This window comes from Callithrix jacchus, chromosome 10, assembly GCF_049354715.1.
Source record: "Callithrix jacchus isolate 240 chromosome 10, calJac240_pri, whole genome shotgun sequence".
Lineage (NCBI taxonomy): Eukaryota > Metazoa > Chordata > Mammalia > Primates > Cebidae > Callithrix > Callithrix jacchus.
Window position 1 is genome coordinate 114,869,590 of NC_133511.1, and position 27,447 is coordinate 114,897,036.

General features: G+C 55.5%; 1 protein-coding gene across 3 annotated transcripts; it reads right to left on the reverse strand.

Annotated features, from left to right (window-relative positions):
• Positions 1 to 363: 363 nt before the first annotated feature.
• Positions 364 to 27,421, reverse strand: TNKS1BP1 (tankyrase 1 binding protein 1). Of its 3 annotated transcripts, none has more exons than XM_009008129.5 (12): positions 27,294 to 27,421; positions 24,262 to 24,422; positions 22,528 to 23,161; positions 20,293 to 20,362; positions 13,718 to 15,079; positions 9,581 to 11,745; positions 3,186 to 3,549; positions 2,796 to 2,946; positions 2,529 to 2,665; positions 1,613 to 1,770; positions 1,260 to 1,332; positions 364 to 815 (listed from the first exon to the last, which is right to left on the reverse strand). In XM_009008129.5, exons 2-11 carry the CDS (start codon positions 24,353 to 24,355, stop codon positions 1,272 to 1,274), a joined length of 5,196 nt encoding a protein of 1,731 aa, XP_009006377.1. In that variant the 5' UTR covers positions 24,356 to 24,422; positions 27,294 to 27,421; the 3' UTR covers positions 364 to 815; positions 1,260 to 1,271. The 3 variants fall into 3 exon arrangements, with proteins under 3 accessions (XP_009006377.1, XP_078197176.1, XP_009006378.1); XM_078341050.1 differs by lacking the exon at positions 27,294 to 27,421 and adding an exon at positions 24,881 to 24,993; XM_009008130.5 differs by lacking the exon at positions 27,294 to 27,421 and adding an exon at positions 24,705 to 24,783.
• Between the last annotated feature and the right edge of the window lie 26 nt (positions 27,422 to 27,447).

The window sequence follows — 27,447 nt, forward strand, 5'->3', positions numbered from 1 at the left end:
GTATCTCCCACAAAGTATTTCCCCTTACTCTATTAGATGTGGCAGAAGACTCCAGGCCCTGAAGATGGCCGAGCCACAACAGGGAAAGAGCCTGGGCTCTGAATGACTTTAAGGTACAGAGTGCCCCTGTCACCAGCCCACCCTGGACTGTGTCATGGATGAAATGTAAACCTTTTTATGCTAAACTACTAAGATTTAGGGAGTGTCTGAATTCTTGATCATCCTATTATAACCAATATACCCTTCTCAGTGATGTGCCCAGTAAGTGAGTGAAAGAGAAGTGACACATCCAATGTCAGAGTTAGCCCCTGGTGGGGAAGAATGGGATGAGCAGCCATGACCACGCCTCACCACCTAGACAGCACCAATTCCCAAAAAACTTTATTTATTGTTTCAAGTGGCAAAATGTCATTGGTCTCTGTGGGGTACCTGGTGGGGCAGAGGGAGACCTGGGGTGGGGCAGGGGTATAGTCCCACCCATTATAAAAATCAAAGGCTTTTATAAAAAATGCTATAAATTGGTATCAAAAGAAAACCCAAGGGAGGCTGGAGGAGGAAGCAGAGAGGGAGAGGGAAGAAGGAGGGAGGGACAGAACCTTCAACCACTAGTGATGAAATCCAGGCTGGAAGGGAAGGTGTTGGGGGAGTCGGGAAGGTGATACAAAGTGCATAAATGTGCCTCCCCAGATGCTGCTCAGAGGTGGAGGGGGACAGAGGCTACAGCCTGGGGCGTGGCGTGGTGGGGCTCCAGCCGTCTCCTCACCCAGGGACCCCACAGGAATGGGCACTGCCTGAGACTGCCAGATGGGAAGAACCTGCAATGGGAAGGGAGGAAAAGACGTCAGGGAAGGACACTGTGGAGGCTTAGCTTCCTCTCCCCGACACCCATCCTGGTTCCCCCGGCTGAGCCTGGTCATGGAGGCTGGTAAATGCCCACAGGGTCCCAGACCAGAAGGGCTGGCTGATCACTATCCATCCAGCCAGCAGACATGGGGGACTGTCCCTGAGCCCAGAGAGGCAGGCCAGGATGGCAGATCTCCTCCTCTTCCATACCAGGCCAGACAACACCCTGACCTCCCTGTGGACAAAATCTAGAGCAGCCAAGGGCCTACCAAGTCTCTGGAGCTTGGCTTCACCTGCTGTTTCTAACCTCACAGAGAAAGGGGTGGGAGCTAAGGGACAGAAGGGGTATGAGGCCTCCCAACCCTCCAGGGCGGGCCCTACTCAGACTGGATCCAAGCCCAGGAACCTGCCCTCACCTCAGTCACTTCTCAGACCTTCTTCTTCTTCAGCTTCAGGGCTTGCAGCCAGTTGGGCGACGATCCTTCTGACCTAGGAGGCAGAGGGCAAAGGTCCATGATGCAAACTTTGGGGAAAATGAACAAAACAAGAAGACATGATAGGGACAGAAACCACCCTGCAATCAGAAGAGGCAGCCTGGGGCCTGGCTGCGGGGACCCGAATTCTGACATCAACTTCATACAGTTCAGCTGGGGCATGTGCAACTGAGCCTCCTCCTAGAGCCTCAGTCTTCCTCTTCTGTGAAGTGGGAGTTTCCCTTTTCAGAGTAATACAGTGAGGTCAGTGGGTGCCCAGAGCCCAGGTCACCTACCCTGAGGACTTCTCTGGCTTGGGAGGTAAGGTGAGGGGCTTCCCCAGCCCTGGGACCTTGCAGGACTTGGAGCGCTGGACTGCGGACTCCTTCTGGCTCGATTTGCTCTCTGCTGGCTCCCCTTCCTCAGCTGAGCGATTCCGGGAACGCAGCTTGGCCTGAGAAACAAGTCCAGATGCAGACAGATATAAGAGGGACAGGCAGTAGGATTCTCAGATAGTGAGAGCTTATCTCAAGAGCGTGTAATCCCCAGAATCAGGCAGAGAACCCTCTACAGTCCTTTTACCCCAAAGGATGAGAAGTCACTTTGAGATGTACCTCCCCCAGAACTGAGCTAAGCCTTGCACACCTTTCTGTCCTCAAAAAGATATGGCAGGATTGAATTCAGACAAACTGGGTGGGACAAAGCCAGTGGTGACTTCCCTCCCCTGTTCCCTCTGCTGCGGTGCAACCCACCACCCAGCTCCAGGAGCCAACTCCTGTGCCTGCCTCAGGCCAAGATGATCCACTTACAAGAGGCCTTCCCCAATCCACCCTCCCTTCCCCTTCCCCTCCACCCTGCTGTTAGGAAATGACTCCTGTCTCTCTGAACAGGCCCAGCCCCTATCTGCGCCTCTCCCCAGGGACACATAACCTTTCCCTCATCCAAGCTAATTACGGGCATCACATCTCCCACTGCCCCTGAGGTTCCAGGACAAGCATACGTCTTGTTCTTTCCATCCCACATGGCACACAGCACAGGGCCCAATGGGGCACCAAGGGATCTTCTGGAGCCCTCAATGGGAACCAGAATGAGAGGAGGAATGCGAGAGGGGGACCAGGGGAATGAATTGATGGATGGAGAGAAGAAAGGCAGCATGCAAGGCGGCCACCTGGCCAGATGGCTGGACATGTTTGCCTAATGATCAGATGGTACCTTCAGGGCTGACGGGCTCAGGCCAGGAAAGAGGTTGACTTTCAGCCCCTTGGTGCCCAAGGATATCCGTGTCCGGCGGCTCTGAGGTTCCTCTACTACCTCTTCATCTGAAGATGGCACCCGAGATGCCCGTGGCTCTGCAAAGGCCCAGGGAAGGGGCTCAGAAAAGGCAGCACACCCAGATACCCCCACCCTGCAGCCCCTGCACAAGCCGGGCCTAACACCCCAGACATCAAGAGACATCATAAAATAATCCATCAGCCCTACCCGTAGAGTCCTGGAACAGGCGGGCGTCCGAGTCTGCTGCCTCCGACAGGCCCAAGGTACCCCCAGGCCGAATGGCCGGGGCCCGGTGCCCACGTTTGCGCCCCAAGTTGGCACGGCTCCGATACATGGCACTGTCGAGGATCTCGGTGTCCTGCTCGGGGCAATAGTGACACCACTGCCATTGCTGCCCCATACCATGGGAGTCCATCCACAGCAGCTGACTGGGAACTGACCCCTCCTGCAGCCAGAGCCTCAAATTCACGTGACACACCTACAACCCGCCTTCTGCTTCTGCCTCCTGGACTGGGACTGCCCAGGGACGCACCAGGAATGGGGCTCTGGCTTCATTGCACTCACCCACCCACTGTCTTGGGCTCACCCTTCACTGACCTCAATGAAGGAGAAGTCCTGACTGGGGGATCTGGGAGGAGGGCCTTGGGAGGGTCGCCGAGAAGCCTGTGCTGGCCCCTGATCGCTCCGCCTGGCCACTGAAAAGCCCCAGGTGCTGTCCACATCTTCTGTCTGGCTGGCCTCGCCATCAGGCTGGGTCCTCCAGGACGGTGGAGAGTCCCTGCCAGGCTCCAGCACCTCCTCCTGGGCAGCACCTGATGCAGCTCCTTCCTCCAACGGGCCCCCAAGTCCTGAGCCCGCTGACTCCCTCCGCGCCACCACCCTGGAGCTGCTGGCTGCCAGCATCTCCTCCAGCAGGCCCTGGGAGCCGGAGGGTGGGGAGCGGGCCGGGCACCTGCCAGGACTGCAGAGGGGACAGAAAGAGAACGAGATCCCCATAAGGCCCCCTCTCCCTGCCCTGAAACCTACTTCACGAGCTCCTTCCCCCAACCCCCAACCTCTCTCTCTCCCTCCTTCCCATGCTTTTCTCAGACTCCTTCAGGAAGGACCTTCAGGTCAGGGCCTTGAGCAAAACAGCACACAGAGGAAGAGCCGGGCCAGTCTGGCGGGTTCAAATCCCAAGATCTTGGGTGAGCCCCCTCCCTGGAAACAGCTCAGGCTCCTCTAACTGCACAGAGTTGCTACATGGATGAAAGAAGAATCTAGCTGGGCACGGTGGCTCATGCCTGTCCCAGCACTTTGGGAGGCCAAGGCGGGAGGATCACTTGAGGCTAGGAGTTCAAGACCGGCCTGGCCAAGGCCAAGAGGGTGAAACCCCATCTCTACTAAAAATACAAAAGTTAGCTGGGCGGCATGGTGGCAAACGCCTGTAATCCCAGCCACTCGGGAGGCTGAGGCTGGAGGTTGCAGTAAGCCAAGATCGCGCCACTGCACTCCAGCCTGGGCAACAGAGCCAGACTCTGTCTCAAAAAAATAAAAAAAAGAAGAATCTAAAGCACTTGGTGCAGTCCTGGTCAGTACGCACCCCAGAAGGAGCAGCCACTATCCTCCAGGGCCACCTGCTTGGGCAGTCATGCCCCTCAGGGTGAGCCAGGCACTGGCCCACCTGCCTCTCTGGACTCATGTCTTCAGCCCTGACGTGATGCCTCTTCACTCCCCAGGCCATCAGAACACACCTGGCCCTCAGAACACACCTGGCCCTCACGTGCTGCTGGCTTTGCACAAGCTACTCCATCTTCTGGAAAGCTCCCTGCAGCCCACTGTCCCTTGTGGTACTGTCCCTTCAGTTCAATTCTGCTTCCAAAGCTGCCCTGCCCCCTCCCAGCCACCATGGCCGCCTCAGCCCTACAAGCCCTGGGCTCCAACCCATGCCAGCTCCTGCTTCCATCCTGTGGTTCTTTGTCTCCACAGCCTACGAGCTCAAGGAAAAAAACGGGGACCTTTCTGCCTTTATGCCACCAGCACCCGACCCAGAGCCTGGCTACGAGCTGGACTGAGCAAATGTTTGCCAAGTAAACGAGGGACTGGGTCACCTTGGACCTGTATGCAGCATATGTGTCTTCTGTCTGCTGCTTCCTCAAAACACAGCACAGCCAGGCGTGAGGCTCACGCCTATAATCCCAGCTACTTAGGAGGCCAAGGCGGGAGGATCATGTGAGCCCAAGAGTTCAAGACCAGCCTGGGCAACATAGCAAGATCCCATCTAAAAACAAAAAACAAACACGGCACAAGCACAGCACACACTCTCTCGCTAACTCATCCTTCCCATCCTGTCCAGCTGCCACTCCCCAAAATGACAGATACACTCACACTCATCACACACACTCAGGCAGAGGGCGTGTGCACTGTCACTCCCAGAGATGCACCTTGCACCCACCATGTCTACCAGCACGGCACAGAGCCACACCCGACACGCGCGCGCATACACACACACAGTGTGCCCGCCGCCCCCACCATACTCACACCAGGCACAGAGGTGTGGGAAATGCTAGCAGGGCAGTGCCTGGAAGCCAGGCCCCAGGTTCCCAATGGGATTAAAGCAGGAGGAGAGTGAGGCAGGTGAGTCAATACCAAGCAGGAAGAGGGGGCAGGGACAGAGAGCATGAGTGGCAGTCTGTCCTTCCATGAGCTGCTGACAGATGGAAATTAAAGCTGTCCGGGAAGAGACGTGGGGGAAGGAGGCAGTGACGGCAGAAGAAGTACAGCAAGGCGGCAGAATTGGGAGCAGCCCTGGCTGGGGGCCAGAGCCAACTCACCCTGACAGCCAGCTTAAAGTCAGGAAGGCTTCAGAGGGAGGGGGCAGCAACAGCACCCCACCCGAAGCCTCTCCCTGGGGTGGGACAAAAGATGGCTCAGGGCAGGCCTCACAAGCTAAAGAGATGTAAAAAGCCCATGTAGCTAAAAAGATCCATTCCGCCAGGTGCAGTGTGGCTCACACCTGTAATCCCAACACTTTGGGAGGCCAAGGCAGGCAGATCACCTGAGGTCAGGAGTTCCAGACTAGCCTGGCCAACATGGTGAAACCCTGTCTCTATTAAAAATACAAAAATTAGCCAGGCCTCCCACCTGGGTGTGGTGGCAGGCGCCTGTAACCCCAGCTACTTGGGAGGCTGAGGCAGGGGAATCGCTTGAACCTGGGAGGTGGAGGTTGCAGTGAGCTGAGATGGCGCCACTGCACTCCAGCCCGAGCAAGAAGAGCAAAACTCCAAAAGATCCACTCCTAAATCGACAGCTGGTCCAAGCCACTTGGACAGAGGTCAGTGGGCTCTGATGGTGGCCTTGAGGAGCAGAGAGTGGCAAGTGGGGAGAGCCCATGAAAGTGCAGTTATGGGCCAGGCACGGTGGCTCAAGCCCGTAATCCCAGCACTTTGGGAGGCCGAGGTGGGTGGATCACGAGGTCAAGAGATCGAGACCATCCCGGTCAACATGGTGAAACCCCGTCTCTATCAAAAAAAATACAAAAAAATTAGCTGGGCATGGTGGCGCACGCTTGTAATCCCAGCTACACAGGAGGCTGAGGCAGGAGAAGTGCCTGAACCCAGGAGGCGGAGGTTGCGGTGAGCCAAGATCGCACCATTGCACTCCAGCCTGGGTAACAAGAGCGAAACTCCGTCTCAAAAAAAAAAAAGAAAGAAAGAAAGTGCAGTTATGGGCTCTTCTGAATCAGAAATATGTGCCTAGCATATAGTTAGCACTTGACAAGCACAGTTACGCCCACCCCGCCAGACTAAATCCCACCCCATCTTAGGAAAAGCTTTCCTACTCCTAAGCATCCGGATCACACACAAGCTGAGCCCCTCCCAGCATGGAGCAGGAAGGGGGTAGTTAGGAACACAGGGGCTGAGTCCTGCCACTCCAGGACACAGCTAGGCTCTGTCTCCTCCTACGCTGTGGCTTTGAACACAACTTACTTGTTCCACTCTGAATCTCAGTTTCTTTATCTGTAAAATGGGGATGATAAAAGTACGTAAACCATACTAGTTTGTTGGCAGAAATATGTGCCTAACACATAGTTAGCACTTGCCAAATACAACAAATTATTAGGATAGTCATTATCATCTTCAACACAGGTCCCTGGCCAGAGAGGATGTGCCTCATCTTGTCCCAACTACACCCTTCACGTGGTCTAAACTTCAGAGTACCCAGAGGGCCAGGACTGTATCCCACCCCACCCTCCAGCACGGCTGCAGAGGCAGACATGGCGCTGAACTGCAAAACGTGACTATCCCAGTGTTCTGACCTGAAAAGAGGGAGCAGTGGGGCTAGAAAGATGTGCCTAGAGGAACAGCAGCTGGCCTTGACCCCAGAGAGATAAGAAGGGTACCCAGAGAAGACTGCAAGGCTTGGGCCCAAGGTGACAAGAAGAACCCACAGCCACCAGCTGTGGGAACCTGTGCACAGCACACTGCCTCTCTCAGTGTCCCTACTTTTTGTGAGGACTTATTAACAAAACCCCATGAGTACTGGGTGTAAGTCACTCCCAGCTTACAGACGAGGAATCAGAGGCCCGCAGAAGAGAACAAACTTGCCCAAGGTCACAGAGGTGGTGACAGAATCAGAATGCAAGCCTGGCAGAGGGACCCAAAGCCAGACCCCTCTGAGCTAGTATCAAGGACTTCTCGTTACAAAGGGAACCCCCAAAATTTTCTTTTGAAGAGAAAGTGCTGGTAGTGGGCCAGGCGCGGTGGCTCACACCTGTAATCCCAGCATTTTGGGAGGCCGAGCTGGGTAGATCATGAGATCAGGAGTTCGAGACCAGCCTGGTCAACATGGTGAAATCCCGTCTCTATTAAAAAATACAAAAATTATCCAGGTGTGATGATGTGCACCTGTAATCCCAGCTACTAGGGAGGCTGAGACAGGAGAATCATTTGAACTCAGGAAGCAGAGGTTGCAGTGAGCCGAGAGTGCCACTGCACTCCAGCCTGGGTGATAGACTGAAACTCTGTCTCAAAAAAAAAACGAGAGAAAGTGCTCATAGTGTAGAATTTCCCTACATCAGAATTTCCCTGCTCAAAACACTAGGTTCTTGGACATTAGCCAAATTAGTCTGGCAAACACGGCATTTGTTACTTGTCTTTAAGATACTAATATATGCTACTACACAGACTAAGTCTTCTGAACAGCCATAGAGTACCCAGCATTTTCCAAACATATTCACAGACTGGTATTCTTTAGGACACATTTTAGAAAAGGTTGCCTGAAAGCACCAAATTCAAACAAGCCCCTCGAACTCCTCTCTAAAGCAACTGTCTCCTTTCGGCTTTCGAGGAGCCACGCTTTCTGTTGCATACAGTGAGACTTGCAGTAACAAAATCACAAAAGCCTGGGTGCTTTAAAGGCGTGATGAGACCGAAGCTCAGAAAGCCCAGCGCTTCCCGGCTTGTCCAACGCTACCCTCCCCCACTTCCCCTAACCTAGTCCCGGCACAATCCCCGCCCCACCTCCCTCCATCCTAAACAAAGGGAACGGAGATGATCACTTTCCACTTCTCAAGAGCCACCCCATTCAGAAGGGAAAGGCAGAGAGCTGTGGGGTAGAAGGGTGGGGTGGGGGGGTATCCCACAGAGGCAAAACCTGAAAGCAATTAACATAAACAAGTGAGAAAGAGGTACAGCTGACACTCTGCCCTTCCTTAAGGGGTCACACCACCTCTCCACCCACTAACGGACAGGATAAAAATCCCTTTCCTGCTTCCCAGAGCAGCTGTGAAGATCAATGAGGTACGATGTGTGGCTGAGCATGGGGCATGAGTTCTATGAGTCCCAGGAAGAGAAATCTGGAACAACCACGCCAAGCCTCGACTCTCCCCTGCACCAGGAACGTTAGAGCTTTAACTCTGCACTTCCCGAGTCAAACCCTGAGAAACTGAGGCTAAGAGCCTCCCTTCTTCCCCACAGTCCTGGACACAGCCTCAGTGGTTCCCAGGGCTCCATGGCCACCCTGTCAACAGCCTGAGTCGTCAGGAAGATCCCCTTCCTCAAACCCCACTGGGCAGCTCCCTGGGTCCTCCCTCCCTCCTTCTCCTCCACCCCAAATGCCTCTCCTGACTCCCCAAGACCACCACGATGCTCTCCAGCTCCTTCCTGGTCCTCTCCTCCCACTACCGGCTCCTTCCACTTACAAAAGCCCTCGTCCCACACTTCCCTTGCCTTCCCCACATACCCAGGGAGACGCTCCCACTGTGGGTCTGGAAAAGGTAACATTTTCTGCTCACTAAAGGGAATCAAAGCAAATCTCAATGGATGGAAATGTTAACAAAACGGAAGCACTGTCTTTTTAACACCTTTCTCAGCTGCAAAATCATCTCAGCTGGTTGTAAAACATCCACGAAACAGACCGTGGTTGGCTTGTAAAACCTTTGTCAAGTTCTCTTTCAGCAACTTTGCACAGAGGCCATGGTCATGAGGCCAGGTCCCAATATACCCTTCAAGTTCCTAAACTTGCTCTTCCAGGCTTCATGACAGGACAGGCAAGAAGCACCAAGTCCCAAACCTCTGATAACTCGTGGGTGCCACTGTCCACTCCACTCCCGGCTGCGGTGGCCCCGGCCAAGAAAACACAGAATCCTCTGCCCTACACCTATGAAACCACCTGTGAGGCCTGGGAAACAGCTACTGTGTACGAGAGCAGAACCTACCAGAAACATCCAAGCTATAACATGCACCATCCCCCCCAGCACAGTCACAACTTCAAATCACCAAGGAAGCTCAAAACATGGGTTGCAAATGAGTGATAACTTACTAACACATTAGTCATCCTTCAGAAAAGGAATTCACCTGGATGTGTCATTATTCCAGTTTCTTAAAACTCTCAGTTCAAAATGTCTTCAGTAACCAAACACTAAAAGTTCTCAGGAAAAACTGTTCCTTCCCTCCTCATAAAGGCTCCAGTTTCTCAGGTAGCCCACACTGGGATGAGGCTGTGCTGCTTACCTGGCTCCAAAGCCAAGGGCTTCTCCCATCTCCATTCCAGGGTCTGCAGGGTGTATCTCCAAGGAGCACGAGGGGTCATCTTCTCTCAGGGTCTCTGGCCCACCACTTGTCTCACCAACCCCCAGCTCCCTGGCGTCCAAGGGGTCTCTGGCCTCCAGGCCAGGGGACAAGCTGCCATTGTTCCGCAGGCCTGGCTCTGGGCACTGGCCAACCCCACCCACCCCATGCTCCCTGGCTTCAGTTGGAGCCCCGAAGAGCTCCACATTTCGGGGCCTCAAGTCCTGGGTCCAGTCCATCTGCCCCACTCCACATCCCCGCAGCCCCTGAGAACCTCCAGACTCTGGGTCACAGGACACCTCCAGATCCCTCAGGCCCAGATTGTTCCCCCAGTCCATCTGGCCCACCCCAAGCTCTTTGGGCTCTGCGGGACTGCAGACTACCCCTGGGGCCATGTTTCTCAGCCCCAGGTCAGGTGTCCAGTCTGCCTGTCCAACGCCATGCTCCCTTGATTTCAGGAACTCTCCGGCCTCCACCCCTGACCAGTCTGTCTCCCCCACACCACTCTCTCTGGCCTGGCTGTGGCCTCCTCCCTCACCGACCTCAGCCAAATCTCTGCCCTTGACATGACCATCAGAAGTCCAGTCCTTCTCCCCAACTCTGACTTCCCCAGGCTCTTCAGACCCTCCACTTTCCAAACAGCCGGTCAGGTTCATGTCTCTTAAGCCCAGGCCGCCTGACCAGCCCATCCGTCCCACGGCATTCTCCCTGGCCTCGCTCGAACCCCCGGAAACCACACAGCTGGACACTTCCAAGTTCCTGAGACCCAGCTGGTCAGACCAGTCCACAGAGCCAGCTGTGGTCTTCCCAGGAGGCACAAAGTGACCACCTCCCGACTTGCTGGAAGGGCTCAGGCCAGCACCACTCACTCTGTCATTACCAATGATGCCGAACTGATAGCTCCTCTCACTGGTCTCGATGCAGAAATCCCGGCTCCAGTCCTGCTGCCCTGGGCTAAATGCTGCCTCTCGCTGGGGGCCAACACTGAGGCTAAACTCACCGGCCCAGCCTCGCTTCCCCACTTCCCCATCTTCCAGGTCAGCACTGCCAGGACCCTGAGCCCCTGCCTGCTGCCTCTCCTGCTGCCCTCCCACCTCCTGGCTGGCATCACTGTTTTGCCAGCTGCTCTGGTCTCTCTGCCCGAGTGCCCCGTCTGGCATGTGAGCAGTGCTAGGACTGAACAGGCCCCCTGATTCTCTCTCGCCTGGCCGGCCAGCATCCCCGCTATCCTCTCCAAGGCTGTCTTCCACACTCGGAATCTTCTTCTCAAATTCCTCATCCTGTTGCTGGGCTTCCTCAGGGCTGAACCCAGAGCTCAGGGGTCTCGTTCCAAAGCCTCTGTCCTGGGTGTCAAGGGTCCTCGAGCTGCCACCGCTGCTGTAGTCCCTCATCCAAGCGCTCTTCCCAAACTCCTGTTCCTGTGGCTCCACACCCCGGCTGCCATAGGTGCCGAGGGACACATCTCTTTTCTCAAACGCCCAGTCCTGCTCATCAGCATCCTGGCTGCCGTATCTGCCATGGTGGTCCCTCTTCCCCAAATCCCGGCCCTGCTCATTGGCGTCTTGGCTGGCATAAGCACCCAGAGAATCTCTCTTCCCAAATTCCCAGTCCCCAAGGCTTACATCTCGACTACTGTAAGCACCCAGTGAATCTCTCTTCCCGAATTCCTGGTCCTGGAGTTCTGCATCCCGGCTGGAATAGGTGCCCTGGGAATCCCTCTTCCTGAACTCCCAGTCCGAAACATCTGCCTCCTGGCTCCGCTGCTTGCCAAGCTGGGCTGGCTTTCCCACTACCCGGTCCTGGGCTGTGAGGCCCCCTGGAGCAGTCATTTCACTCTGGTCTTGGCTGCTGCTGGCCTCCGTCTCCTCCTGGCCGATGCCACACCGGCTGGCCCACTCCCTGGTGCTCCCTTCCCCAGCTCCTTGCCCATACTTGCTGGTCCAGTCACCCTCTCTGAGGCCTGGGTCTCCTCTAGGGCTTGCACCCCCAAGGCCATAGTCCTGAGAAGCACCTTGACACCAGCTGGAAGGACTGAAACTGCTGGGCTGTGGGTCTCCTGTGATCCCAAATTCACTCTGCAGATCTTTCTGGGACCAGCCAAGGAGTCCCTGGGAATAACAACAACGACAAAAAAAAAACAGACAAAGAAACAATGATTAGATTCAACCGGGGTGTGGGGGGGTCAATCCGGCAAGGTCCATGCTGCCCAGTGCCTGAGAACCCCACCCTGGCAACAGAAAGCTGTGTGACCTTCAGCAAATCACCTAACTACTCTGGGCCTCAGCGGCCTCATCCTCAAACAAGGATAATTCCTTCTGCATGGGGCTGGTGTGAGAGGATTAAATGAGATCATTTAGACCAAGCACTCGGCACAGTGCCTGGCATGCAGTGGGCACTCAATCGATGGTCCCATGGTCATGTTTACAACCCTTGGGCAATACTTGGCTAACAGCCAGGAGAGGAGTGGTCTTCACACAGGAATGGCGGGGAGGGCGCTTTCCTTTCGATTAGGAGAGGTCAAGATTCAAAGCCTCTGTGACCTCCCTTGCACAGCAAGTTTCCAACACCAGTGAGAGCTTTTCCAGCCCATCCGCTCCCCTGCCCCATCCGACCCCGTCCTCCTGTAAGTACCCAGGCCCTTCTTCCCAACGAAAGTGCTGTCTGCCCAGTCCTCCCCAGGAAGACCTCTCAGCCTTCACCCTGGCTCAGGAAAGACAGGAGGGGCAGCCTGTGGCACAGGGGGAAATCCCAGCCCGGGGTTTTTGCGCCCCACCCCCCACCTCACTCTCCCTGACTCACCCTTGTGGGCGGGAGAGTCCTGGGCTCAGGGCTTCGGAGCCGGCCAGCCTCATCCCGCAGCGCTGCGTTGGCCAGCAGCCGCTCCAGGATAGACATGCTGGCCTCCCCATCCCTAGGCTGGGCCATGGCCCCCCGCCCCCCGCCCCCCGCCCGCCTTGGGGCTGCTGGGTGCGGCCAGCCAGGCACAGGGACAGGGCTGGGCCGCTCCCCGAGCTGGGACCTGTCCGACGGCTCTGGCGCTGGCTCTCCCTCACCCTGGCCCTGCTCCCTCCGGAGCAGCTGCACATCGGGCAGCCCCGCCCAGGAGTCAGTTGAGTCACCCACATCCCGGGACAGACACACCTACTGCAGGAGTCAGCTTAACCCCTTCCTGCTCCTCCTCCTCCCCGCCCCCCAGCCCCTAGAGGCCCCCTGCAGCTCCGCCCCTTCCAGCCCAGGCTTGGCCTGAGAAATAAATTTCAAAAGCCACCTGGCCCCTGGCCCTTAAATTCAGAGGCAGCCTGGTAAGAGAAAGGGCATCGGGCAGGGAAACAGCGCTGGCCTAGGCCCAGCCACCAACTTGCTGGGTAACTGCACAAGGCTCACCTCCTCTAAGCCCCAGCTGCCTGTCTACAAAGCAGGTCTGGAGCTCAATGTTAATAACGTTTGTAAAAGCCAACACTTATTAAGCACTTAGGATGAGCCAAGGGCTATTCTTAGCACTTTAGACATTACAACTCATTGAACCCTTGCCAACACCCTCGGGGGTAGAGCTCATCTTGTGATCCACGGTTTACAGATGTGGAAACTGAGGCAGAGGGCAGAAAAGTCGCTCTTTCAAGGTCACACCTGGGCAAAGGAACAGTAGAGCCAGGAGACGAACTCAGGAGCCCACACTCTAAATGGCTACACTACTGTGCCTTGAATAACATTGCCATAATAAGACTGAATACTCCGCACCTGCCACATACCATACTCAGAGCTCCCCACCTCTCAGTTTCCCGCGATTTAACTCTCAGAGGCCAGTGCTATCATGGAAGGACTCTGAAGCTTAGCAGTTAAGGTACATTCTTCCCAAGACCAATCAGCTAGCGGGTGCTGGAGCTGGGATAGAGCCTTACACGAAACCCCACACACCATCCCGTGTGGCTCTGAGGACCTACGATGTGCAGGTCCACAGCTGCCCTGCTCGCTACCACAGCCCAAGCTCTTGACACGTAAAATCCACATTCAAAGAATGAAGCCCACCCAAGCCCTGGCCTCTGTCCCCAGAAGCCCCCCACTCCCTATGCCCATCCTCACCTCGGAGCAGGTACTTGGGGACTGTGCATCCTTCGGCTCAGCTCCAGCTCCTCGCCGTGCACTGCCACCACTGGGTGGTGGTGAAGCCAGGAGGTCGTCTAGCCAGTGGGAGCTGCTTTCAGGCCCCGCAGGCTCGGGGGACACCCTACAGGAGTCTTGAGCCTCTGTCCTGGGTTCGGTGGTCTCGGCCAGAGCTAGGGTCACAGCCTCCTCCTCAACAGACAGGGCCTGCCCAGGCTCAGGGGCATCAGCAAAGAGAACACAGGGCTGGTCAGGTGGTGCTGGCTGCTCCTGCCCCAGGACTGGCTCCAGGACGGGCAGGGCTGCCTCCCTGGTAGCCAGAGGGAGAGGGAACTCCTGTCCAGCCAGGGGCTCCTGCAACTCACACCCCTCCTCTGCCTGCTGCAAAGGTAATCCAGGCATGCCCTCAACTGCAGGTAGGGGCTCAAGGGGAACAGCTGGGAACTGAGGTTGACTCTCCCCATCCCCCTTTTGGGTAAGGGACATGCTTGGATCATCCCCCTGCACCCAGGAACTAGGCCTTTCTGATCCACTTGGCGTTGACCAGGCCCCTTGCCCCTGCTTAAACACTCCTTCTTCTCTGCCGGACACGGCCAAGTTGCCAGCCTCAGCAGCCTCGGCGGCCTCACTGGCTTCAGTGATGGGAGAGGGAGGCGGGGAGTCCAGCCGCCACACTCCCAGACCCGAGGGCCGCGTGGGGAAGGTCCACTCGAAGGACTGTGATAAACTCCAGTTGGACTCTGCTCCAAAGGGATGATCCAAGGCCAACTGGCTTCCCTGGCCTTGGGGCAGGGCAGCCAGCGAGCCCCCCAGCTTCTCCTGGTCCTGGTTGGGTGACTGGAGCACACCTTCGGAGAATCGGCGCTGAACCAGGCTGGTGGGGCGGAGGAGTGCGTCACCCTTGGCCGCCTCCTCCCCACTAGATGGAAGCGTCCGAGTGAGATCCAGCAACTCACCCACCTCGATCAGGGGCTGGGACGAGGTGGCAGGGGGCTGTTCCAGACTGTGGGGCTCCAAGACCTCATGGGGAGGGCTGCTGGGTCTGGGGGCCTCTGGGGCCCCTTCAGCTGGGAGCTCTGGGCTGGGGGTGTGGTGGGAGCCTTTGTCAGGTAGGACTGCACTTGGAGCTGATGGAGTCCCAGCAGGGCAGGGAGAAGCCTGGGAAGCTTCAGGACTCTGGGCTTCCAGAAGCTGTGAGTGGCAGGGAGAACTCTTATTGAGTGAGTGAAGATGGGGAGAGCCAGGGCCTGGGCCTGAGGCTTCCAGCGGGCAGCCTGGGCTGGCAGAGCCTCCATTCTCAGAGGAGGGAGGTGGACTGGAGGCAATCCAGGGCTTGGAAATCTGCAAAAGAAAGATCAAGTGCCATTACTCACCTCTCAGCGGGGTGGGGAGGGTCCCCTCCAATCCCACACAGACCCCAGGTCAGCTTCTCACAGGCTGGGAGGAGGAAACTGGAACCCCAGGAAGTCTCTCGGGGCTGCTGGGAGAGGCCCCACAGAGGACTTGAGGCAGGGCTTCTCACAGAGCCCCCCTTAGACCTGCTCCCCAGAATGCACCTCGCCTTATTCACTAAGCATAATTCCTGACATTTCAGGTGGTTTGAACCCCTCACCAGCTCAACCCAAAGCTCATCTGAGGATCTCCTCAGAGGCCCCAGTTTGGGGTCCAGAATATTTGCTTTATAAAGGGAAAAGGAAAATTGGGAATCTGACTCTCCAGGCATCTCAGCAGGTGGAATTCGGGAGGGGAGAGAGGGTTTTTGCCTCAGAGCAGAACTCGAGGTGCAGTGCAGCCACAGAGCTGCTCACAGGAGGGGCTAGGGCATGCAGGGGCACTCCTCGTGCCACTCCAGAGGTGCCAAGGAGGCAGGAAGGCCGTGAGACCCAAGCAAAAGGCACTGGGGGACCTGACAGCACCTGGCCCGAGCAGTCACAGTGCTAGTTTGTTTTTGTTTTCGTTTTTTTGAGAGGGAGTTTCACTCTTGCTGCCCAGGCTGCAGTGCAATGGCATGATCTCAGCTCACTGCAACCTCCACCTCCCAGGTCCAAGAAGTTCTCCTGCCTCAGCCTCCCAAGTAGCTGGAATTACAGGCATGGGCTACCATGCCAGGCTAACTTTTCATATTTTTAGTAGAGACAGAGTTTCTCCATGTTGGTCAGGTTGGTCTCGAATTCCCGACCTCAGGTGATCCACCCGCCTCGGCCTCCCAAAGTGCTGGGATTACAGGTGTGAGCCACCGTGCCAGGCCAGTACTGCCTCTTAAAAGATGTGCCCTCCCTCAAGTATGGTGGACTCTTGGTCTCTCTGAGCCTCGGTTTCCCCATCTGTAAATTAGGGCTGATGGCAACCATGCCCAACTCCCAGTGAGGTGAGGGGTAGGAAAATGTGTGCACTGGTCCTCAGCATAGGATTTGTGGGATGATGGGGGCAGAGAATGGGGGCGTAGAGAGAAGAAGGGGGCAAACGAGGCACCAAGCACCTGGCACTCCACCTGTCCCCCGACAATGAAGCGAGTCTGGCTCCACCTGACCTTTGCCCTCTGCAGAGGTCAAGCTTCCCTGGCCACCCTCTCCCATGCAGCTGCTTCTCCCACTAGGTAGGGCAAAATAACGGGTCCTGCTTGCTGCTCAAGGTCCCTTCTGTTCCCTCCATGCTCAATCCCCTCTACAGCATTCTAATTTCAAAGCCTGTGCCCTTGAACTACAGCACCCATAATTCCTTCTTGTTATCGATCCTACACACCCATCATTCCTTGAAAACCATAACCGATGGATCACTGCAACCCTCTCCAGCATTGCTGTGACAGCTTACAGTGACCTCCATAGCCGGATGCGACCCTTCCAGCCTCTGGTTCATTGCCTTCCTCTTTCCCAGAGACTGCGTGACCCATCTTTTCAAGGTCATACTGTAGACCTCATCCTTACCAGTGGCTGCACCCCCTGCATCATCTCAATCCCAAATACCCCGCTCACCCACCCCCACTGCCTATCTGTCCAGCTCACTCTATTTCCCCAATGCCCTCATTTTGATCCCTCTGGTAGCACAGTCCCTTAACACTAATTCTTTCTCATTGTCCCCACGCTCCCCTCATACCCTCACCTCTATTCTTATCGTCATTAAAGTCACTTATTTTTTTTTGAGACAGAGTCTCACTCTGTCACCCAGGCTGGAGTGCAGTGGCATGATCTCGGCTCACTGCAACCTCCGCCTCTTGGGTTCAAGCAGTTCTCCTGCCTCAGCCTCCTGAGTATCTGGGACAACAGGTGCACACCACCACACCTGACTAATTTTTGTATTTTTAGTAGAGACAGGGTTTCACCATGTAGTCAGGCTGGTCTCGAACTCCTGACCTCGTGACCCACCTGCCTCAGCCTCCCAAAGTGCTGGGATTACAGGCGTGAGCCACCGCGCCTAGCTAAAGTCACTTTTTACCCAACGCTCCACTCCCCCATCTGCTTCATCACACTGTCTAACCTGTTTTAAACACAGCTCTCCAAGACATCTGGGCCAGTCCTAGCCCCACACCTGAGCAGCTACATGTGGCTGGAGAAAAACACACAACCATGAAGGCTGGTCTCCCTTCAGATTCAACACTGACCTCGAGCCGGCCCTAGAGCTGCCCAGAATCCCCGGGCACCCCCCCTCCTATTCACTGCAGGACTCTCCCAGGCAACGGTTTAGCATCTTCTCCCATCAAACCTCCGGCACCTCCCCCAATCCTCTCTCAGCTGATGGCCTTGCTTCCTGTTCTCTGGGAACACAGAGGCCATCAGCAGAGAACCCTTTCCCACCCAACAACCCGCATCACACCGGCACACCGCCCACTTCCTGCATGGAAGCACAAGCACTCTGCCTCCCCTTCGGCTATCAGGCACTGTCCTCGCTCAGGGCTCAGTCCAATCCCTTCTCTCTCTCCTGCATCATTGATTTTTTTTCTCTCTCTACTGGATCATTTCCATCAGCACACAAACTGCTCTAATTTCTTCTGTCTTCAAAAAACCACTCTTGACCCGACACCTCTCACTAGCTCCCACCCATTTTCTTGAAAGCCCTGTCTACATTCACTTGAATACCTGAACCCTTCTCTCCTGAACCCACTCCAAACTGGCTCTCTCCGTTACCCTGCCACCTAACTACTCTAGTCAAGGTCGAAGATGACCTCCCTGGAGCTGAATCCAATTCTCCGTGCTCACCTTCCTTGACCTGTCAACGGCATCTGACAGCTGATGGCACCCTCCTCCAGTCCTGGAGGCTGTCTCCACTTGGTGGACTCCCTCACTATCCTCCCAGGCTCCTTGGCTCTGCCTCAGGGCCCTCCCTCCTGCACCCTCCCCACTCCTGGTAATCTCAGCCAGTCTTAACACACATCCCTACTCTGACAGTTCCCAAGTGTTCCTCTCCAATTGGCTCACTTCCCTTGAAGGGCAGACTCGACTACCCAACCACCCGCTTGATGATTCCACAGGGGTATCTGAAAGCCATCTCGAATTCAACAAATCCACAAGCAAACTCCTCCCATCTCCCCCGATCCTGCTTCACCCTTACAAGTCCCCATCTCAGTAACCATAAACTCATCCTTTTGGTTGCTCAGGCCAAAAGCCTTGGAGTCACCCTTGATTCTGTGCTTTCTCTCATTCTCATTCTCATTCATTCTCTCTCTCTCTCTCTCTCTCTCTCTCTCCCTCCCTCCCTCCCTCCCTCCCTCTCTCTCTCTCTCTCTCTCTCTCCTCCCTCAATGTCTGAAAGTCCTTTCCGCCATGCCTTCAAATTCTATCCAGAACCAACCACTTCTCCCCATCTCCAACAGAGGCCACCTCCAGGGTCCAAGCTGTCATCATCTCTCACTTAGACTATTTCAACAATAGCACCTCCCTGCAACTGATTCTTTTTTTTTTTTTTTTTTTTTTGAGACAGTTTCGCTCTTGTTACCCAGGCTGAAGTGCAATGGCTCGATCTCAGCTCACCGCAACCTCCGCCTCCTGGGCTGAGGCAATTCTCCTGCCTCAGCCTCCTGGGTAGCTGGGATTACAGGCACGTGCCACCATGCCCAGCTAATTTTTGTATTTTTAGTAGAGACGGGGTTTCACCATGTTGACCAGGATGGTCTTGATCTCTTGACCTCGTGATCCACCCACCTCGGCCTCCCAAAGTGCTGGGATTACAGGTGCGAGCCTCCGCGCCCGGTATAATCCAACGGGCCAGGCGACTCTTTACAACTAAGACAGCAGCATACTATGCCTCTCCTGCAAAACCTTCAAATGGCCTGTTCCTCTCACCCAAGCCAAAGTCTTTATAGCGGCCTTCGAGACTTGGCACAATCCACTCCACCACCCATCGGTCCTCACTACTACCCAGCTCCTCTCTCACTTCGAGGCAGACATCCTGGCCTCCTTGCCAGGAAAGCACCAAGGCCTTCGTACTTGCTGTGCCCTCTACCAAGAATGCTGCTCCCCAGCTGGGCGCAGTGGCTCACGCCTGTAATCCCAGCACTTTGAGAGGCCAAGGCAGATGGATCACAAGGTCAGGGGTTCAAGACTAGCCAGGCCAATATGGTAAAACCCTGTGTCTACTAAAACTACAAAAAAAAAAAAAATTAGCTGGGTGTGGTGGTGGGCGCCTGTAGTCCCAGCTACTCAGGAGGCTGAGGCAGGAGAATCGCTTGAACCTGTGAAGTGGGGGTTGAAATGAGCTGAGATTGCGCCACCATACTCCATCCTGGGTGACAGAGTGAGACTTCATCTCAAAAAAAGAGAACGCTGCTCCCAGACATGCACCCAGCTCAGCGTCTGCCCTTCGCAGTACCTCCTCCCCGACTACACTTGTCCCGCACTCTCTGCCTTCAGTCATCCCCAGCACCCAGCTCCTAACAGGCCCTCACTCACTGCTTGCTGGATGGACAAATGATTCACGTCAGGACTCCATCACAGGGCAGCTGGGACAGTCTCTAGCTAGCAAGGGCTGTATGAGCAAAAAGGGCCATCCTGTGCCTCATTTGCTCAAGAAAGCAGCCTGAGCATCTTCGAGAATGGGAGTATAATGGAAAACTCTCAGCAAAAGGACTCACCCCTCTTCTGAACCCAGAAAAGGCAGCCCAGCCAGGGAAAGCACGGAGAGGGAAGGGGCAGACACAGCAGCTCCTGCCTCAGCCTAAGTTACTTACCCTTTGTGAGGCACAGGCGCTCTCCTCTCTCACATGGGACTAACAAGGGGTCTGCTAGGCAGAGTTATCACAAGGATTGACTCAGTTAACACTCCTGGGACAGACAGACCCAGTACATAGCAGGGACTTAAGCAGTGGCACTTGCTGCAGATATTATCATTACTGTTTATAATGAATGGCCTCATGGCCTGACCCACACTTAGCCACTTTGGTGATCAAGAGCACTGGCCTGGGAGTTGAAAAATCCCAGGGCCAGCCCTCTGGTGAGACACTCTCTCCATGGGCCTCAGTTTCCCCATCTGCACTACAAGGAGTAGAAAAGACGATCTCAGATGACCCTTCCAGCCCTAAAATACGATACATAATTTGGATTCATAACCGGAGGATAACTCACATCAGCAGGTAGCTCCGAGCTGGCTGCCTTAGCCAGGTCCCCATTGAAGGCCAGGTCGGAAGGGGGGCTCCTGTGAGGGACAAGGACAGGAAATAGAGACACAGAATGTTGGAATCTTTCATGGAATGGAGAAGGTGAGAGAGTCTCCCAATGCAACTTCAGCAGCACCCAAAGGTGAAATGCTCCTAGCCATTTACTCTTGAGCCCTGCCTAGAACCATTACAGACACAGAATCTGTCCACTTTCCATACAGCAAGTGCACCAGAAGGCAGTGCCTATTCCCTACCTGAGCATGAAGGGTTAAATTCCCCAACGCCTTTTGGAAAAGCATCCTGTATCCCCAGACCTCTCAACTGTTCCTAAAAAAATAACTCCTCTTTCCCTTAACCCATAAGGAGTTAAAGTTCTCCTCTAGCCAGGAAGAGTGCAGCTGGTCCCGCTGCCCTGCCAATACTTCTTGAAGAATTGCAGGGGGGTGAGGGGAAGAGGAAAGAGTGATTTTCCAGGGTTGGAAAGCCCTGCTTGGAGTGACGGAGGGAAGGAAGATGGCAAGTGGAACCCAGCCTGGGTAAGAGTGTGACCTCACAGCACCCTGATCTGGGACAGGCAAAGGAACTAGCTCCAGGGCCAAGGCTCCGGACACTGTCAGGTGAGAGAAGGGCAAGGCCAGAGGGCAGGGCAGGGCAGGGCAGGGCCCCTCAGCATCCGGCTTAGCCCAGACCACAGCAGCCCTTCCCTTCATAGCAGGAGGAGGAGAAAGGGAGCCTCTGAGCCCAGCAGAGCAAAGGCCCAGGAAGCCAGCCATGCCTCAAGCTAGCTCTCCCAGCGCTCAGGACAGTCTCTGTGCAGCTGATGGCTTCTGAGATGCCTTAGCTCTTCCTCCCAAGTCCCATGCCCACCACCCCAAGAAGCACCTCCTGGCCAGCCTTGCTTTACACCAGTGGTCACTCTGGAGAAGCGTATCATATGCAAATGTCTCCAACCAGTCAAAATCTCTGTGCAGACACTAGCTGGCCTGGCATCAAGATGTGTTCCTGGCTTATCTCTCCCATCAGATTCCACCTCACAGGCAGAGACTGTGCCCTACTCATCCTGACACACGCAGCCCCACCCCAGGACTGGCACACTGCTCTACACACTGTAAGGGCTAGCAGTTAAGAGCACAGGCTTTGGAATCAAACAGATGTCAGTCTCTGCCCCTTAACTTGCTGAGACTATGGAAGTCACTTTTGAGCCTCAGTTTCCTCATTTCTACAATGGACCTGATACTCCCTCAAACAACCAGAACGCCAATGAGGCAAAGTGTGGTGCCCAGCTCTCAGTATATAGAAACTAAAAATAAACTTCCTGGCCAGGCGTAGTGGCTCACACCTGTAATCCCAGCACTCTGGGAGGCTGAGGCAGGCGGGTCACCTGAGGTCAGGAGTTCAAGACCAGCCTGGCCAACAGGGTGAAACCCCATCTCTATTAAAAGTACTAAAAATTGGCCGGGCATGGTAGGTCATGCCCGTAATCCCAGCAGTTTGGGAGGCCGAGGCAGGCAGATCACAAGATTAGGAGATTGAGACCATCCTGGCCAACATGGTGAAACCCCATCTCCACTAAAATCCAAAAAATTAGCCAGGCACGGTGGTATGCACCTGTAGTCCCAGCTACTTGGGAGGCTGAGGCAGGGGAATCACATGAACCCAGGAGGTGGAGGTTGCAGTGAGCTGAGATCATGCCACTGCACTCCAGCCTGGCGACAGAGCGAGACTCTGTCACACATACAAAAAATTATTAGCTGGGTGTGGTAGCATATGCCTGTGATCCCAGCTACTTGGAAGGCTGAGGCAGGAGAACTGCTTGAACCTGGGAGGCAGAAGGTGCAGTGAGCCGAGATCACACCACTGCACTCCAGCCTGGGCGACAAGAGCAAAACCTCATCTCAAAAAAAAAAAAAAAAAGCATATTGTCTATTAAACTTCTATACTGTACATTTGAACTCTCTATAAACCAGTATCGACTCTGTAAAGAAAACTACAACTTAAAAAGCATACAGTAACGGTAACACCATCTACTGGGGAATGATTTGTGACTTAGATTGGGATCTGCCTGTACTCACAGCACACAACTAACCTACAGGTAAAAGTCACAACCTTTTATGGGGCCACGCACTTGGTCCCCAGCGCCCACCCTATCCCACCCCACCTGACCTCCAGGCCGTCACAAAACATACAACCTCCCACCCTTCACCTCTCCTCAGGGGTCTTGCTGTGCTCTTCCTGGCACTCTGCTGGAGACTTTACTGGCCCCTCCTGGGACCATCCCCTCGAGAGGGTGCTGCCATCCTCATCCCTGGGAGCAGTGGTTGTGCCATAGGTCCTGGGGCCATACCGCGAGCTGCCATCATGGTTAAAGGTGAGACGGGAGCCCCACAGGCGGTCAGGGCTGGCTGGGACCTCCTTCCGAGGCTGCTCCATCTTGGCCAGGATCTCTTCCACCGTGGTGGCCGCAAAGCGTTCTGAGGCTGGGCGGAAAGGGGCAGGGGCCTTCCGAACGCCCCCTGCGGCAGCACATCGGGCTGGGGGTGTCAAAGGGGGTGGCTCCTCTTTCCCAGACTCCTCTTTCCCAGTATCTTGGGTGGCTTCTCCTCCAGTGGAGGCCTCGACCGCAGGCCTTGGTGCAAAGGGCAGGGGGCGCTTGCTACCACCATAGGGCTGGGGTCCTGCCAGCATGTTCATCTTTCTGGCAGAGGGCAACTCGGCCAGGGGACCCCGGGGAGGCCGAGGCCCAACAGGCACCAGCAGGCTGGGTTTGGCAGGCAGGGCTGGCTTGGCAGGCAGGGCCCGGGGTTTGGGCTTGACAGGGGGTTTGGCCCGAGTGTCACCTACCAAAAGGAAAGGGTTGGTGGGGAGCTGTCAGAAGAACCAGGAAGAGCTTCTTTGTTTCCTGTTCCACCTCATCTCCCGCCCTCCAATTTAAGAATATTCACACCTTTCCAGGCACAAGTCATATGCCACCTCTTCCAGGAAGCCTTCCTTGATTTTCTACACACATCCCAGAAGCATCTTCTCCCTTATTCAAACCCCCAAAATGTTTTAGCCAATTCCCCTTTTAAACTAAAGCTATTTAAGGACCCACCTGGCACCTGATTTCTTCCTGTACTGTATTTTGTAGCTAGCCTAAGTCATAATCAAACAATTGAAAGAATGAATGAGCAAATGAGGCCAATAAACAAATGCATGCCTGCCCACATCGCCGTCAGCTCTCCATAGTCCCAATCTAGTTTTTCCACCTTACATGACACTTCTCTATCATCCGTGACACCGTGACACTTCTCTATCATCCGTAGTCAACTTTCCACCTTAGCTGAGCTTCTCTACCCTGCCTCCAGGTTGCCTCCTCCCCCAGCCACAGGCCGCCTCCCCATTGTCATCCGGTGTGTGACTGGGAATGCAAATTTACTATTGACCTAAGTCAAACAAAAGTAAATCTGCTATGGGAAGGAAAAAAAACCAGGACCCGAAACCTACCTTCTGTGTAAAGCATTCCAATGCCAAATAAAAGAGCTTGGAAGTACCTACATCCATGATCCTCCCGACAGAATCTCGTACCCCCTAAACATTCGGCTAAATAGAAGAGTCTACACAAGAAGCCCAGAGATCTGGGTTCAAACTCCCACTTGTGCACTCCATTTCCCCCTGTGTGCCTCAGTTTCCCCCTCTGCAAAGCATAGCTTGCTCCACATCATCTCGAAGGTCCCTGTCTGCTTTTACACCTGCTGGAGATTTATGATCCCAAACAGTTCTGAAGAGTCTCAAGAGAAGCTGAGAACCTTTCAAACTCATCCCGTACTGCCTTGCTACTCCTTCCCTCCCATCTCAACAGAATCATCACTGAACCACCCGCCTAAGACAGAAAGCTGGTGCAGTCTCTGCCCTTCACACCCCTCCCAGCCACCCGGCTCCACCCTGCACCCATTGGTACCTGGCTCAGAGCCAGCAGGCACCAGCTCCTCCTCCATCTCCCGGGGCAGTGGGGAAGCCATGGCTGAGCTTTCCCTGAGAGTAGACACTTTCATCACATGCGGCAGACACTCTGCTTGAGAGTTAGGAGGCAGAGAGGCATGAGCCGGGGTGGCTGGAGACCTAGGAAGAGAGAAGAGAAGGAAAAAAAGAGTTGGGAGTTGCTAGTAGGTTTAGCATTGGGAAGTCTCCTATTTCTAGCAGAGGCAGAGTGTGGGACAGGAAGAGGGAACTTGGGAGTGGGGGCTGGGGGTAGGAGGAGGTCCAGGGACGTTCCCAGCAGCCAAACCCTCAACTCTTCCCAGATCCTCTCCAGTTCTTATCTCCTAACCCCAAAGTCCTGGAGTTTCAGGGAGTCACTCACTGCTCCCTCCTCTGACAAACTCTCCAAGACACCCCACTTACAGTCCCCAGAGTGTCCCTTGGGTAGGGCGGCCCCGCTGGAGGTGTCTACTCAAGGCAGAGCTAGAGAGCTGCAAAGTATGAAGTCTCTCTGTGAATCACCTCACGGGAGACGGGAAAAACCTGCTCCTCCCCAACCTGGGGCCCGCCCCAGCGCCTGCCTCCCCCTTCCCGCTCACCCTCCTTCCCTCTCTCCCTCCTGCCTGCAGCTGGGAGTGGTTCCTTCTCCCCCGTCTCTCCCGGTTCTCCTTCCACATCCCTGCCCCACTCTCCCCTCCCTCAGAGCTATCTCATCCAAACACGGAAAAATAAGAAATAAAAAGTAAACATCTGGAATATATTTTTTTCTTTAATTTCTCAATCGCTTGGCTTCAGCTTGGAATTTGATGAGGTAAAGCCAGGGCCTAGTCCTGTTGCCATAGCAATGGCCTCCCACTGGATTTCCAGAGCCTCGCCAAGAGGAAGGAGGAGCCGGCCCAGGCCTGGGCTGGGAGAACGGGATGGGGCTTGAGAACATCCGGGGGGTGGAGTGACCTGGGGGAAAATTCCCTGGGGTTCCACCTTCCGAGACAGTCAAGGTGGAACAGCCACAGCCTATAAATAGGGGTTATGTGGGCTTCACTCACCAGCCTAGGGGTGGTCTGAAGGAGTTTTGAGGGGGACAGAAGAAATTAAACCAAGTGGCATGGCCCTGGGGTACAAGCCAAATGGGTACCCCTCCTCTAAGCCTGTCACTTGAGCTTCAGGGTCTGATATACCAAGATTCAATGCTGGGGAAGTCTACCACTTTCTAGCCATGTGACTTCTCTACGCCTCAGTTTCTCTACCTGAAAAATGGGATTATTGAGACCCTGAGGAGGCTTAAGTGAGATAGTACATAAAAACTGCTTAGCACAATGCCTAGCCCATAACGAGGGTTCAATCAATGTTGGCCATTATAACTGGGACTCCAATCAGTGTCACCAATGAGCTAACATCCCTGATAACCACCTCCTCCTCCTATCTGACCCCAGGATACCAGCATTCCCAGACCATTCCTTCACTTCCCCAGGCCCCAGTCCTGCCACCTGTTCTTCAGATACTCCACCACCTCCTCAAGTCCCATCCTGGCTCCTGAAGCACCCTCCCAGCCACAAAATCATAGAGAACCTGGGGTATAGGCTGTGCACCTCTCATGCAAAGGGGGATTATGCAGATCCCCGAGGACAACCCAACCCTCTCCAAGCTGCAAGGGACACTGCCCTCACTTAAAGGCAACCACTCCAGCTGGTCTGGGAAGACAGCACCAAACCCTTAAAAGGGACCTCCCCAGTGCTCAATCTCTGCAAAATCCAACTCCCCTCCCGTAACGTGGACCCTGCCCCAGGTGTTTCAAAGATGGGAGAGGGTAGGAAGAAGGTAGAGAAACCCGTACTGCCAACCCACTGGTCAGTCAACCACGGAGGACTGCCCACTGTGAGTGGGTGAATAACTGTGCAGAGCCAGGCCAAGTGTGGTGGGGGAAGGGGCAGATGAGAGAAAAAATAAAATTAAAGATTGTTTCCTTGTCCTTGAACATTATTACTAGGGACACAGTGTGGGTGGTTGGAAGTCGAAATCAATTGGCTCAGAACCAAAACAATCCTTTCACCTGGGGTTCTGATGGGGCCCTCTGTGATATAAGGGGCTCCAGCAATGAAGTCCTCAGGTGCGGAGGTGGCCACAGCAACTCAGAGGACCCAGCCAGGAGCCCCTGGTGACCAAGGCCACCAAGGCTGTGGCCAGAAGCTGCAAAATCACAGCGGCTCTGAGCACTCCCCACCCCCAAGAGAGCAGGGGGTAGAAGGGAGCGGGGTAAAGACGAGCTGACCCCTGGCAGCAAAGGCCTCCAGAAGGTCTGGGCAGCTCCAGCCCCTGAGGGGACTCGGCGCATGTGGGGTCGCCCCTATGGACCTCAGGATCTCCAGCCGGATCCGAGGCTAGAGAGGTCGGCAGGGACAGCACGTAAACTGCTGGAAGAGGGAGGGCCAACGGGAAGATGGAACAGCCCCGGGCAATGGGCTGTCTGGAGGGGCCCAGTGGGGAGCGCTGGACACAGAAGGGACGGCGGCAGCCGAAGGGAAGAGGATGCGGGGGGGCGGCGGTGTCGGCAGAAGCGGAGGACCCGTGCGCGGGTTGTGAAGCAGCCGGCGAACAGACGGTGGGCTGTGGACGTTTATCAGGTGGGGGCGGACTGGGGTGGCTGGGGGCGTGCCGAAGGAGCCGGAGGAGGGGGCTAGCGCGGCCCGGGGAAAGGGGGGGCAGGGGTCCCTCCAGCGGCTCTGCCCGCCCCCGGCCCCGCCCCAAGCCCTCGCCCCCTCCCCCCTTTCTTCTGGCTCAGCCAGCACGAGCTCCAGACCATGCGCCCTCCACCCCCGCGCACACGCGCCAGCTTCCCCAAGGCCTCCAGCGTCCCCAGCACCCCCGACCCCTGCAAACTTTCCTGGAGACCCCCCCACCACCACCACCTCAATCCGAGGTCCCGGCTGGAAAGCGCCCACTCCTTCCATGCCCCTCCCCCGCCCCATCCTGGACCCCGCCCCCTCCTTCGCCCGCCCGCCCCCGCGCACTCACGCGTTCGCCCGGGATCCGTCTCCGCTCGGCTAGGCGCCCCGATGCCAGTCTCCGACACCGCCTCTGACACCGCCGCTACCGCCACCGCCGCCGCCGCCGCCGCCGTCACCGCGGGACGAAGCCACTGCGAGCCCCGGCGGGGCCCCGCCCCTAG

What these genes read in the sequence shown, in the direction of transcription:
- TNKS1BP1 (XM_009008129.5), bottom strand. Translation starts at nt 24,355, where the DNA reads ATGAAAGTGTCTACTCTCAGGGAAAGCTCAGCCATGGCTTCCCCACTG. An exon ending in AGCAAGACCCCTGAGGAGAG is followed by an intron (nt 20,363 to 22,527) that starts GTGAAGGGTGGG and finishes TGTCCCTCACAG; the next exon opens with GAGCCCCCCTTCCGACCTGG. An exon ending in CCTGTTCCAGGACTCTACGG is followed by an intron (nt 2,666 to 2,795) that starts GTAGGGCTGATG and finishes GGGCCTTTGCAG; the next exon opens with AGCCACGGGCATCTCGGGTG.